The sequence below is a fragment of the Neoarius graeffei genome, chromosome 1, assembly GCF_027579695.1.
Source record: "Neoarius graeffei isolate fNeoGra1 chromosome 1, fNeoGra1.pri, whole genome shotgun sequence".
NCBI classification, from domain to species: Eukaryota; Metazoa; Chordata; class Actinopteri; order Siluriformes; family Ariidae; genus Neoarius; species Neoarius graeffei.
In genome coordinates this window covers 22,998,737-23,011,601 of record NC_083569.1, presented here as the reverse complement: position 1 = coordinate 23,011,601, position 12,865 = coordinate 22,998,737, and the positions used below count along the sequence as shown (strand labels likewise).

The 12,865-nt window shown below is 46.9% G+C and overlaps 1 protein-coding gene and 1 non-coding gene across 3 annotated transcripts in view; one reads left to right on the top strand and one right to left on the bottom strand.

Moving 5' to 3' along the window:
- The first annotated feature begins 2,890 nt into the window (after positions 1 to 2,890).
- trnas-uga (transfer RNA serine (anticodon UGA)) lies at positions 2,891 to 2,972 on the top strand. The gene has a single exon. It is a non-coding gene; the product is annotated as a tRNA-Ser (tRNA).
- Positions 2,973 to 4,172: 1,200 nt separating this feature from the next.
- LOC132892111 (uncharacterized) overlaps positions 4,173 to 12,865 on the bottom strand; it is a 31,617-nt gene continuing 22,924 nt past the window's right edge. The window contains exons 6-7 of one of the 2 annotated variants that reach the window (XM_060930520.1): positions 4,787 to 4,893; positions 4,173 to 4,432 (exon numbers count right to left, since the gene is read on the bottom strand). In XM_060930520.1, coding sequence (XP_060786503.1) covers positions 4,343 to 4,432; positions 4,787 to 4,893 — 197 coding nt within the window. In that variant the 3' untranslated portion in view covers positions 4,173 to 4,342. The remainder of the gene's footprint in view (positions 4,433 to 4,786; positions 4,894 to 12,865) is intronic. The other variant, XM_060930513.1, reaches the window with a different exon arrangement.

Below are 12,865 nucleotides of genomic sequence, written 5' to 3'. Positions count from 1 at the left end.
TCCAGAGGGCACTCGCTGTTCAGGGTGGAGTGATTTGGAGCGCAGGATGCCTGCGGAGCCGAGCGTATCCGTGTATTGGTGTTGCTGTGTGCACGGCTAACGGTTTTAGTGTAAACGCGAATCGTTTTAAGAACGTTAATCTGATGATCCGCTGATTCGACGTAATGTAAACGTAGCCTGAGAAAGAGGATTGTAGATATTCACAACTCCGGAATGTCCCTTGGAGCCATTTCTAAACAACTGCAAATTCGAAGATCAGTTCAAACAATTGTATTCACGTTATTGTGAGGTGTAGTCACTTTGCCAAGCCACTTTGCTTCAAGAAAACCCAAACTGTCACCCTCAGCTGAAAGGAAATTGCTTTGGATGGTCAGGAACAACCTGCGAACCATCATGGTGATGAATCACTGTCTACAGGTCAGATCATCTCGTTGCCGTTGTCATGTGGATGTAGCTAAGAGGCTGCTATCCAAGAAATAACCCCCTGCTCCAAAATTAACATCTTCAAGATTAACTAAAGTTTGAAGCGGACCACATGGACAAAGAAAAAAGCCTTCTGGAGGATAGCTGTATGGTCAGATGAGACAAAGATTGAGTTGTTATATGTGATAACTTAGGCAGCATAGGCTTCGTAGACTCGTTCACGTCCAACCTGAGGATTTTGCCTCCCTGAAGCAGCGGTCTCAAAAGTAGCTGGTCACCGGCGGCAAATTGCTGGCTATGGCTTGTTATGCCGCCGGCTATTGTCAGTCGAGTCACAAAATTTAATATTAAATATTTCTGACAGCAAAAAAAGTTGTGAACGTAAATTATATCCACTATGTCATGTATGTCCGTTGCCGCGTCAACTGTGTTTACATCCTCGACACGAGTGCAGCCATTACTGCCGCCTGTGTTGCCAGATTGTGTTTATATCCTCGACATGAGTGCAGCCATTACTGCCCCTGTGTTGCCAGATTGGGCGGTTTTAAGTGCATTTTGGCAGGTTTTGAACATATTTTGGGCTGTAAAACGTCAGCAGTATCTGGCAACATATTTTTTTACTTAATACAAGAAATTAATGGGGGGTGGCACGGTGGTGTAGTGGTTAGCGCTGTTGCCTCACAGCAAGAAGGTCCTGGGTTTGAGCCCCGGGGCTGGCGAGGGCCTTTCTGTGTGGAGTTTGCATGTTGTCAGCGTGGGTTTCCTCCGGGTGCTCCAGTTTCCCCCACAGCCCAAAGACATGCAGGTTAGGTTAACTGGTGACTCTAAAACTGACCGTGAGTGTGAATGGTTGCCTGTGTCTATGTGTCAGCCCTGTGATGACCTGGCGACTTGTCCAGGGTGTACCCCACCTTTCGCCCGTAGTCAGCTGGGATAGGCTCCAGCTTGCCTGCAGCCCTGTAGAAGGATAAAGTGGCTAGAGATGATGAGAAGAAATTAATGGATGCCAACATTTTTGCCAAAATGGTATTTTATTTTCCATTGTTTAGGCAGCTTCAGCATCATACTGTGAGATTCTGTTCAAATTGTTCTTTTTCTTCTATGAAGCCTGAGCCATTTATTTTATTAGTTTATAATTATTGTTTAATTTAGTCTTCAGGAGAGACTGCCTGCACACAGTACTAGTATTAATAGTTTTTTTTTCTTACATGAAAGCTGAGGCATTTATATTATATTTAAAGGTAACTTCATGTTGTGCTGTGAGGTTCTATGCACTTTAACTTTTGAACCAACAGGTGCATTTGGATAAGTAAAGCCTATTTTTCTGCATTTTTGTAGTCCTGGTAATATTTATATTGGTAAAGTTGTTTATAGGACCATTTCTCAGTGTCTGTTTTTTTAATCAATAGTTTTTCAGTAATAACTTAATATTTAACATATCACTCAATTTTAAACAACCCCCGCGCCTCCCCCATGGCTTGCCCCCATAGTCTCCAAAATTTCTGTGGGAAACACTGGTGTGCGTAACAATGCTAATCAAGCTTAAGCTAGACGACCCGCCTCAAATACCCGTCCCGGGTAAATGTTATCCCAATTTTAGATGGCCTGTTCCAAACCATCCCGCCCCATGAAAAATTCATACTTGCATCTATCTATCTATCTATCTATCCCTGCACGCTTTGCGTGCATTATGTCTGCTGCTGGCAGACATTTTATTATTTTGCACCCTGCTGTAAATTATTTGTACCCTGCTATTCTCCCAAACTTTGAAGCCCCTGCTGAAGCATATGCGTTTTGAAACAAAGTGCACCAAAGCATCTCCTAACATTTGTCCACGCTGTCCCGAGGCCCCGTGTGTAGTTGTGGCCACCTGGTTAAAGCGATGTCCTCGACGTCCACTCGACGTCTCCCACGCTGCTTTGAATGTGCTGCCGACTCCATCTGAAATTGGGTTTGCCGATGGGCAGCCGAAGCCTTGTTCTGTGGCGGCTTTTACCCGAGCTTGTCCGGCAAAAGAGGGAGCGGTTCCAAGTCCAGGTATCTGTCCTGAACGGAATGGGCTTCTCTCCCGGACAGGTCGAGTCAAAGCACTGTCGTAAAACGTTTGCCAGAAAGTCCGTGTTTTCTGCAAACTTGTAAAAGCACTGCCCAGAGTATTGCAATAGTGAGCCAAGTGCATGACCCACGTGTGAGAGCAGCATGAGACCTCAGCATGTTCCATGCCGGATTCGCAGCAGGTGTGGCAAGTCAGGGTGGCCAAGCAGTCTAAGATGCTGTGTTAAGGTCGCAGTCTCCTCTGGAGGTCTGGGTTCGAAGCCCACTTCTGACATCTGTTACAGCGGGTTGTGGAGTGGCCTGTGCTTGGGGCAAGCAACAAACAGAGGCTTTGGCTGAAGTGGCTTTGTGAAAGTAAGTGCTCTAAACGATTTTTTATTTTTTTTGTCGCACATGAATTCCAGCGCCTCCAGTAGTCATGGCCAAGTGGTGAAGGCGACGGACTTGAAATCCGTTGGGGTTTCCCTGCGCAGGTTTGAATCCTGCTGGCTACGTGCGGCGTGACGTTTGAGGCCCGTCAAGTGCTACCTGTCTCGGTCCGGCTGGCGGTGGATCGGTTTCAACAGGGCCCCTGTGCTCTTGGTGTGCAGCAGGGCGGCGGCCTTCTTTTGATCACCGTGCATAGGTATTTGAGCAGTGACCCAAGCGCATCGCCAACTCACGTGGTCAGCACAAGACCTGCGTGCGGTCAACGATGCGTCTGGCCGAGTGGTTCGGCTAGCGGTTACCAGTGGAGAAGCGTTCTCCTATCTTGATCCTGAGGTCTGTTAAGTCCTGCTTACTGATGTTCGGGGTGGTGTACTGATACCACGCTGAAATCCAGTTTTGCATCTTAAGCTACTGAAACGGATGCCTTGATGATTCCCTACGCAATTTAGCATGCTTACGAGTAAGTTTGAGATCCTCTTTGCCATACGATGGGTGTAAACTGGTCATTGCAGTCCATTCTAGGGTTTCATTTTACAACACTGGCTTTATTTAGCAGCGCTGCCCTTAGATGGTCGTACATCCTGTGCTCTTGGTGTGCAGCAGGGCGGCGGCCTTCTTTTGATCACTGCGCATAGGTATTTGAGCAGTGAAAAAAAATATGTTCAACTTTTACGAACAAACTATAACTCTAGAAAACTCTTTAATGGTCTTTCTAGTTTCATCACACAATTTCTTAATATTAGTATGCTGATAATGCCGATGCTGAGTGTTTTAAATATTTCCTCAATTGCACTTTTTTTTCTTAACAAAACCCCTGTCGTCTTTTCAAAGTCAAAGCTCGAATCCCCGGAGCTACATGCGCTGCATTCGGACAGGTAATAATTTTACATAGTAACTACGTACTTACAACGTAGTGGTTTGGTAGATGTTACATAGTGTTTTTACATAGTTACTACATAAAATTCTGGACTACCAACAATGTTTTTACTACATCGTAAAGTTACATAGTTACAGGCTTGCTCATTGGGGATAGATTAGGGATAAAATTAGCTCATGTTTTAAGTCGTTCAAATTCTGTCAAGCTGCTTTGCGACAATGTTTATTGTTAAAAGCGCTATACAAATAAACTTGACTTGACTTGACATACCCACCACCTTCCCACTACACTATGGATACTTTCACACTCATATGGGCACGTTCTCACCACCTTACATTTTCACATCCTTTCTACTACCTTACAAAATCCGAGTAATATTATGCAGAAAACATGGAAGAAGCAACAATATTTTGCATAGTCAGTGCATTTATTTCAACAACAACAAAAAAATAGCATAAAATGGCACAAAAACATGCCAACCATTATTTTTGTTCTGGCTCTAGAAAATATTTAATGGTGAACCAGTATTCAATAATAGAAATTCTAGCAGTGAAAGAGCTAACAGCTGTCTCTGGTTTCCGAATCAGATGAATGGTGGGTCGGTACAGTAGTTGTCTCCTGAGTTGTTGCAGCCACAGCAGCACGAGCCTGCAAATATAATTATAATCAATGATAAATTGGGAAATCCTTGTTTACCATTATATGGTCAGATTAAATGATGCATGTACACACAAAATATTTCCAAAAGGTACAGATAATTTTCTACACTGAACGTGAGAAAATACTCTCTTATCCAATCAATATTGAAGATCCTGAAGACTTATTACCCCATTTGCATTTTGCAATATCACAGAAAAATAGTAATGTTGAACTCGGAAGAGATTTCCATTATAATATCACAAAAGTAAAGAACCATCATGAGCATGTCATGTATTTTATTACATAATAATATACCAGTCAAGCATCATGTCACTGGAATCGAGACCCCAGCCAAATACTAACCTGAAAGAGGTATCCACCCCTCTTGCTTGGGGCATGCTTCAGTGTCTCCGCCACTTGCAGCTCAATGTTGTGGTCTTTACAGGTTGGGTGGATCTTTCTGCACGCTTCTGTTAGTATATATAAAAAAACACCTTGATTACAACCAGTCCCAATTAATTAAGGTATTCTAAGTGTTTAAATTGTCTATATAATTATTTGTGTAATGTTTAATGAATTTATATATGCAGAATTCAGGTTTATTCTGCAGGTAAACTTAGTCAAGAATTTCTTAAATGTCTGCAATTTTGATTCATGCAGTCATTTTTAAACTGTTGCTAATCTTATCATCAGCATCAGACCTAGGACCATGCAGGGTCAAGTGGCCACTGGCCAGAGTTAGAGAACAGCTTCCCTTATAATGAAAAGTATACATCAGCCAATGCTAACCATCATCCTCATCTTTGTTATCCATCATTTCACCAAATTCTTCAAACTTTCAATCTTTTAAACCAGCTTATCAAAATAACTTTATTCACTGAAACTCCTACCAACCATACATTTGTACATACAAGTTAGAGCATAATATAAGTGAGCCTCCATGACAGAGTGGTAGATTCACACCCGAGTCTGGGGATCGTTTCATCCTTCATCTCATTATCCCAGGAGTAGAGATGAAAGTGGAGCAAAGAAAAAAAACCCCTGAACTTTTGAAAGTCAAACTAAGATATTGGGGGGGCAACGTCCCCCGAAATTATTTTAATAACAAACACGCAAAACCCTGCATTCTAGTGCATTTCAGTACTTATTTTTCACTAAAACAAGTTATAACTTTTTTAAGCCTTTTTCTTTCATGTACATTAATGATTAAAATGTCAAAAATATCAAATTTAATTCCCCTAGTTAATGAGTAATTTTCAGGAGTGCATTTAGAAAATGCGGTGATTTTCCTGCTACACAGTTCATTACCTTGGAAAAAAAAAAAAAAAAATCAGACAGTTGAAGGTAAACTCAGCAAAATCCCAAAACAGTACTGTTAAAAAGTAAAGGTCTGTTAGAGTTTCTAAAGCTTTCAATGTTGGGGACATTGATAAATGCAGGAATTAAAGCAAAAAAAAAAAAAGTCATCTGACTGAACTTTTTACGGATTAGACATCCGATCGAGTATCCCCCCGTACCCCTTCGAAAACCAATGGCTCCGCCCTCAATACAGAACATACATTGGTTCTATGCAAGGAATGGAGGGATAATGGAGATACTTGATCAGATGCCTCACCAGACTGTACGATTCTATGGCCTAACACCGACAGCTGGCCCTTTGAAGGCTTTTACTATTTATATTAATATTTAATAACATTGCCTCATTAAGTCTGAATTATATCACCTTCGTTGTTCACTTGGTTTGTTTCTTTAGGCTACAGCCTCAGCCTCAACCCAAATAATAAATGGGCAGATCTTGAATTTTTGAGTATGGATCAGAATCTGACAGAGATAGGACTTTTGAGAGGTGTAGGTGTAATTACAAGGAGGAAGCACAAGAGGGTTAAATTGAGCTGCCTTTGTGGAGGCCTACACTGTCATAAGTGACCTTCTTTTTGTTGATGGCCTACAAATGACAAAAAAATTTAATTCAGTGCAGAGATTTATTGCTGTAATGCACATCACTTTTAAAACAGTTGTATTGAATTGAACAATGTTCAAACAATAATGTTTAAACAGAACAGTGTAGGGCGGCACGGTGGTGTAGTGGTTAGCGCTGTTGCCTCACAGCAAGAAGGTCCTGGGTTCGAGCCCCGGGGCCGGCGAGGGCCTTTCTGTGCAGAGTTTGCATGTTGTCTGCGTGGGTTTCCTCCGGGTGCTCCGGTTTCCCCCACAGTCCAAAGACATGCAGGTTAGGTTAACTGGTGACTCTAAATTGACCGTGAGTGTGAATGGTTGTCTGTGTCTATGTGTCAGCCCTGTGATGACCTGGCGACTTGCCCAGGGTGTACCCTGCCTTTCGCCCATAGTCAGCTGGGATAGGCTCCAGCTTGCCTGCGACCCTGTAGAAGGATAAAGCGGCTAGAGATAATGAGATGAGAACAGTGTAACGTAACAATAGACTTTTAACAATTTTAAAAGTCTACTTCTTTGGCCTTTTAGTGGTGAATCCAAAGTCATCTAACTTCAGGACACCTGCTGCACGTTTCTGAGTGCTTTTGGACTTTCCTGTAGAGGAGGTGGAGGAGCATTTTCCTGTGGAGGAGGTGGAGGGAGTTGTTGTGCTTTTGGAGGAGGATTTTCCTGTGGAGGAGGTGGAGGGAGTTGTTGTGCTTTTGGAGGAGCATTTTCCTGTGGAGGAGGTGGAGGGAGTTGTTGTGCTTTTGGAGGAGGATTTTCCTGTGGAGGAGGTGGAGGGAGTTGTTGTGCTTTTGGAGGAGGATTTTCCTGTGGAGGAGGTGGAGGGAGTTGTTGTGCTTTTGGAGGAGGATTTTCCTGTGGAGGAGGTGGAGGGAGTTGTTGTGCTTTTGGAGGAGGATTTTCCTGTGGAGGAGGTGGAGGGAGTTGTTGTGCTTTTGGAGGAGGATTTTCCTGTGGAGGAGGTGGAGGGAGTTGTTGTGCTTTTGGAGGAGGATTTTCCTGTGGAGGAGGTGGAGGGAGTTGTTGTGCTTTTGGAGGAGGATTTTCCTGTGGAGGAGGTGGAGGGAGTTGTTGTGCTTTTGGAGGAGGATTTTCCTGTGGAGGAGGTGGAGGGAGTTGTTGTGCTTTTGGAGGAGGATTTTCCTGTGGAGGAGGTGGAGGGAGTTGTTGTGCTTTTGGAGGAGGATTTTCCTGTGGAGGAGGTGGAGGGAGTTGTTGTGCTTTTGGAGGAGGATTTTCCTGTGGAGGAGGTGGAGGGAGTTGTTGTGCTTTTGGAGGAGGATTTTCCTGTGGAGGAGGTGGAGGGAGTTGTTGTGCTTTTGGAGGAGGATTTTCCTGTGGAGGAGGTGGAGGGAGTTGTTGTGCTTTTGGAGGAGGATTTTCCTGTGGAGGAGGTGGAGGGAGTTGTTGTGCTTTTGGAGGAGGATTTTCCTGTGGAGGAGGTGGAGGGAGTTGTTGTGCTTTTGGAGGAGGATTTTCCTGTGGAGGAGGTGGAGGGAGTTGTTGTGCTTTTGGAGGAGGATTTTCCTGTGGAGGAGGTGGAGGGAGTTGTTGTGCTTTTGGAGGAGGATTTTCCTGTGGAGGAGGTGGAGGGAGTTGTTGTGCTTTTGGAGGAGGATTTTCCTGTGGAGGAGGTGGAGGGAGTTGTTGTGCTTTTGGAGGAGGATTTTCCTGTGGAGGAGGTGGAGGGAGTTGTTGTGCTTTTGGAGGAGGATTTTCCTGTGGAGGAGGTGGAGGGAGTTGTTGTGCTTTTGGAGGAGGATTTTCCTGTGGAGGAGGTGGAGGGAGTTGTTGTGCTTTTGGAGGAGGATTTTCCTGTGGAGGAGGTGGAGGGAGTTGTTGTGCTTTTGGAGGAGGATTTTCCTGTGGAGGAGGTGGAGGGAGTTGTTGTGCTTTTGGAGGAGGATTTTCCTGTGGAGGAGGTGGAGGGAGTTGTTGTGCTTTTGGAGGAGGATTTTCCTGTGGAGGAGGTGGAGGGAGTTGTTGTGCTTTTGGAGGAGGATTTTCCTGTGGAGGAGGTGGAGGGAGTTGTTGTGCTTTTGGAGGAGGATTTTCCTGTGGAGGAGGTGGAGGGAGTTGTTGTGCTTTTGGAGGAGGATTTTCCTGTGGAGGAGGTGGAGGGAGTTGTTGTGCTTTTGGAGGAGGATTTTCCTGTGGAGGAGGTGGAGGGAGTTGTTGTGCTTTTGGAGGAGGATTTTCCTGTGGAGGAGGTGGAGGGAGTTGTTGTGCTTTTGGAGGAGGATTTTCCTGTGGAGGAGGTGGAGGGAGTTGTTGTGCTTTTGGAGGAGGATTTTCCTGTGGAGGAGGTGGAGGGAGTTGTTGTGCTTTTGGAGGAGGATTTTCCTGTGGAGGAGGTGGAGGGAGTTGTTGTGCTTTTGGAGGAGGATTTTCCTGTGGAGGAGGTGGAGGGAGTTGTTGTGCTTTTGGAGGAGGATTTTCCTGTGGAGGAGGTGGAGGGAGTTGTTGTGCTTTTGGAGGAGGATTTTCCTGTGGAGGAGGTGGAGGGAGTTGTTGTGCTTTTGGAGGAGGATTTTCCTGTGGAGGAGGTGGAGGGAGTTGTTGTGCTTTTGGAGGAGGATTTTCCTGTGGAGGAGGTGGAGGGAGTTGTTGTGCTTTTGGAGGAGGATTTTCCTGTGGAGGAGGTGGAGGGAGTTGTTGTGCTTTTGGAGGAGGATTTTCCTGTGGAGGAGGTGGAGGGAGTTGTTGTGCTTTTGGAGGAGGATTTTCCTGTGGAGGAGGTGGAGGGAGTTGTTGTGCTTTTGGAGGAGGATTTTCCTGTGGAGGAGGTGGAGGGAGTTGTTGTGCTTTTGGAGGAGGATTTTCCTGTGGAGGAGGTGGAGGGAGTTGTTGTGCTTTTGGAGGAGGATTTTCCTGTGGAGGAGGTGGAGGGAGTTGTTGTGCTTTTGGAGGAGGATTTTCCTGTGGAGGAGGTGGAGGGAGTTGTTGTGCTTTTGGAGGAGGATTTTCCTGTGGAGGAGGTGGAGGGAGTTGTTGTGCTTTTGGAGGAGGATTTTCCTGTGGAGGAGGTGGAGGGAGTTGTTGTGCTTTTGGAGGAGGATTTTCCTGTGGAGGAGGTGGAGGGAGTTGTTGTGCTTTTGGAGGAGGATTTTCCTGTGGAGGAGGTGGAGGGAGTTGTTGTGCTTTTGGAGGAGGATTTTCCTGTGGAGGAGGTGGAGGGAGTTGTTGTGCTTTTGGAGGAGGATTTTCCTGTGGAGGAGGTGGAGGGAGTTGTTGTGCTTTTGGAGGAGGATTTTCCTGTGGAGGAGGTGGAGGGAGTTGTTGTGCTTTTGGAGGAGGATTTTCCTGTGGAGGAGGTGGAGGGAGTTGTTGTGCTTTTGGAGGAGGATTTTCCTGTGGAGGAGGTGGAGGGAGTTGTTGTGCTTTTGGAGGAGGATTTTCCTGTGGAGGAGGTGGAGGGAGTTGTTGTGCTTTTGGAGGAGGATTTTCCTGTGGAGGAGGTGGAGGGAGTTGTTGTGCTTTTGGAGGAGGATTTTCCTGTGGAGGAGGTGGAGGGAGTTGTTGTGCTTTTGGAGGAGGATTTTCCTGTGGAGGAGGTGGAGGGAGTTGTTGTGCTTTTGGAGGAGGATTTTCCTGTGGAGGAGGTGGAGGGAGTTGTTGTGCTTTTGGAGGAGGATTTTCCTGTGGAGGAGGTGGAGGGAGTTGTTGTGCTTTTGGAGGAGGATTTTCCTGTGGAGGAGGTGGAGGGAGTTGTTGTGCTTTTGGAGGAGGATTTTCCTGTGGAGGAGGTGGAGGGAGTTGTTGTGCTTTTGGAGGAGGATTTTCCTGTGGAGGAGGTGGAGGGAGTTGTTGTGCTTTTGGAGGAGGATTTTCCTGTGGAGGAGGTGGAGGGAGTTGTTGTGCTTTTGGAGGAGGATTTTCCTGTGGAGGAGGTGGAGGGAGTTGTTGTGCTTTTGGAGGAGGATTTTCCTGTGGAGGAGGTGGAGGGAGTTGTTGTGCTTTTGGAGGAGGATTTTCCTGTGGAGGAGGTGGAGGGAGTTGTTGTGCTTTTGGAGGAGGATTTTCCTGTGGAGGAGGTGGAGGGAGTTGTTGTGCTTTTGGAGGAGGATTTTCCTGTGGAGGAGGTGGAGGGAGTTGTTGTGCTTTTGGAGGAGGATTTTCCTGTGGAGGAGGTGGAGGGAGTTGTTGTGCTTTTGGAGGAGGATTTTCCTGTGGAGGAGGTGGAGGGAGTTGTGGTGCTTTTGGAGGAGGATTTTCCTGTGGAGGAGGTGGAGGGAGTTGTTGTGCTTTTGGAGGAGGATTTTCCTGTGGAGGAGGTGGAGGGAGTTGTTGTGCTTTTGGAGGAGGATTTTCCTGTGGAGGAGGTGGAGGGAGTTGTGCTTTTGGAGGAGGATTTTCCTGTGGAGGAGGTGGAGGGAGTTGTGCTTTTGGAGGAGGATTTTCCTGTGGAGGAGGTGGAGGGAGTTGTGCTTTGGGAGGAGGATTTTCCTGTGGAGGAGGTGGAGGGAGTTGTGCTTTGGGAGGAGGATTTTCCTGTGGAGGAGGTGGAGGGAGTTGTGCTTTGGGAGGAGGATTTTCCTGTGGAGGAGGTGGAGGGAGTTGTGCTTTGGGAGGAGGATTTTCCTGTGGAGGAGGTGGAGGGAGTTGTGCTTTGGGAGGAGGATTTTCCTGTGGAGGAGGTGGAGGGAGTTGTGCTTTTGGAGGAGGATTTTCCTGTGGAGGAGGTGGAGGGAGTTGTGCTTTTGGAGGAGGATTTTCCTGTGGAGGAGGTGGAGGGAGTTGTGCTTTTGGAGGAGGATTTTCCTGTGGAGGAGGTGGAGGGAGTTGTGCTTTTGGAGGAGGATTTTCCTGTGGAGGAGGTGGAGGGAGTTGTGCTTTTGGAGGAGGATTTTCCTGTGGAGGAGGTGGAGGGAGTTGTGCTTTTGGAGGAGGATTTTCCTGTGGAGGAGGTGGAGGGAGTTGTGCTTTTGGAGGAGGATTTTCCTGTGGAGGAGGTGGAGGGAGTTGTGCTTTTGGAGGAGGATTTTCCTGTGGAGGAGGTGGAGGGAGTTGTGCTTTTGGAGGAGGATTTTCCTGTGGAGGAGGTGGAGGGAGTTGTGCTTTTGGAGGAGGATTTTCCTGTGGAGGAGGTGGAGGGAGTTGTGCTTTTGGAGGAGGATTTTCCTGTGGAGGAGGTGGAGGGAGTTGTGCTTTTGGAGGAGGATTTTCCTGTGGAGGAGGTGGAGGGAGTTGTGCTTTTGGAGGAGGATTTTCCTGTGGAGGAGGTGGAGGGAGTTGTGCTTTTGGAGGAGGATTTTCCTGTGGAGGAGGTGGAGGGAGTTGTGCTTTTGGAGGAGGATTTTCCTGTGGAGGAGGTGGAGGGAGTTGTGCTTTTGGAGGAGGATTTTCCTGTGGAGGAGGTGGAGGGAGTTGTGCTTTTGGAGGAGGATTTTCCTGTGGAGGAGGTGGAGGGAGTTGTGCTTTTGGAGGAGGATTTTCCTGTGGAGGAGGTGGAGGGAGTTGTGCTTTTGGAGGAGGATTTTCCTGTGGAGGAGGTGGAGGGAGTTGTGCTTTTGGAGGAGGATTTTCCTGTGGAGGAGGTGGAGGGAGTTGTGCTTTTGGAGGAGGATTTTCCTGTGGAGGAGGTGGAGGGAGTTGTGCTTTTGGAGGAGGATTTTCCTGTGGAGGAGGTGGAGGGAGTTGTGCTTTTGGAGGAGGATTTTCCTGTGGAGGAGGTGGAGGGAGTTGTTGCATGTGTGCTTTTGGAGGAGCATTTTCCTGCGGAGGAGGTGGAGGAGGTTGTTGCAGGTGTGCTTTTGGAGGAGGATTTTCCTGTGGAGGAGGCAGAGGTGGAGGGAGTTGTGCTTTTGGAGGAGGATTTTCCTGTGGAGGAGGTGGAGGGAGTTGTTGCAGGTGTGCTTTGGGAGGAGGATTTTCCTGTGGAGGAGGCAGAGGTGGAGGGAGTTGTGCTTTTGGAGGAGGATTTTCCTGTGGAGGAGGTGGAGGAGGTTGTTGCAGGTGTGCTTTGGGAGGAGGATTTTCCTGTGGAGGAGGCAGAGGTGGAGGGAGTTGTGCTTTTGGAGGAGGATTTTCCTGTGGAGGAGGTGGAGGAGGTTGTTGCAGGTGTGCTTTGGGAGGAGGATTTTCCTGTGGAGGAGGTGGAGGGAGTTGTTGCATGTGTGCTTTTGGAGGATTTTCCTGCAGATAAGGAGGTGGAAGTGGAGGGAGTCCCTGCTGCAGAACTTTTGTAGGAGGATTTTCCTGTAGAGGACGTGGTAGATGAGGAGGTAGAGGTGGAGAGAGTTTTTTCAGGAGTGCTTTTAGAGGAGGTTGTGGATTGTCTGGAAGCAGAGATGGATGGATGAGATGTGGTAGCTTGTTTCACCTTCACCCTAACTGCTGAAAGGACCTTCACAGCTTCCTTGATTTTTCGTTCTTTGTCATCATTTGTTTTTTTTTTCTTGTCCTCAAGATGAACGTTCAAACGATGACAGACAAGACCTCCGCAAATCAGCACTGATTTTCATTGTGGAAGGTGTTTGCTCA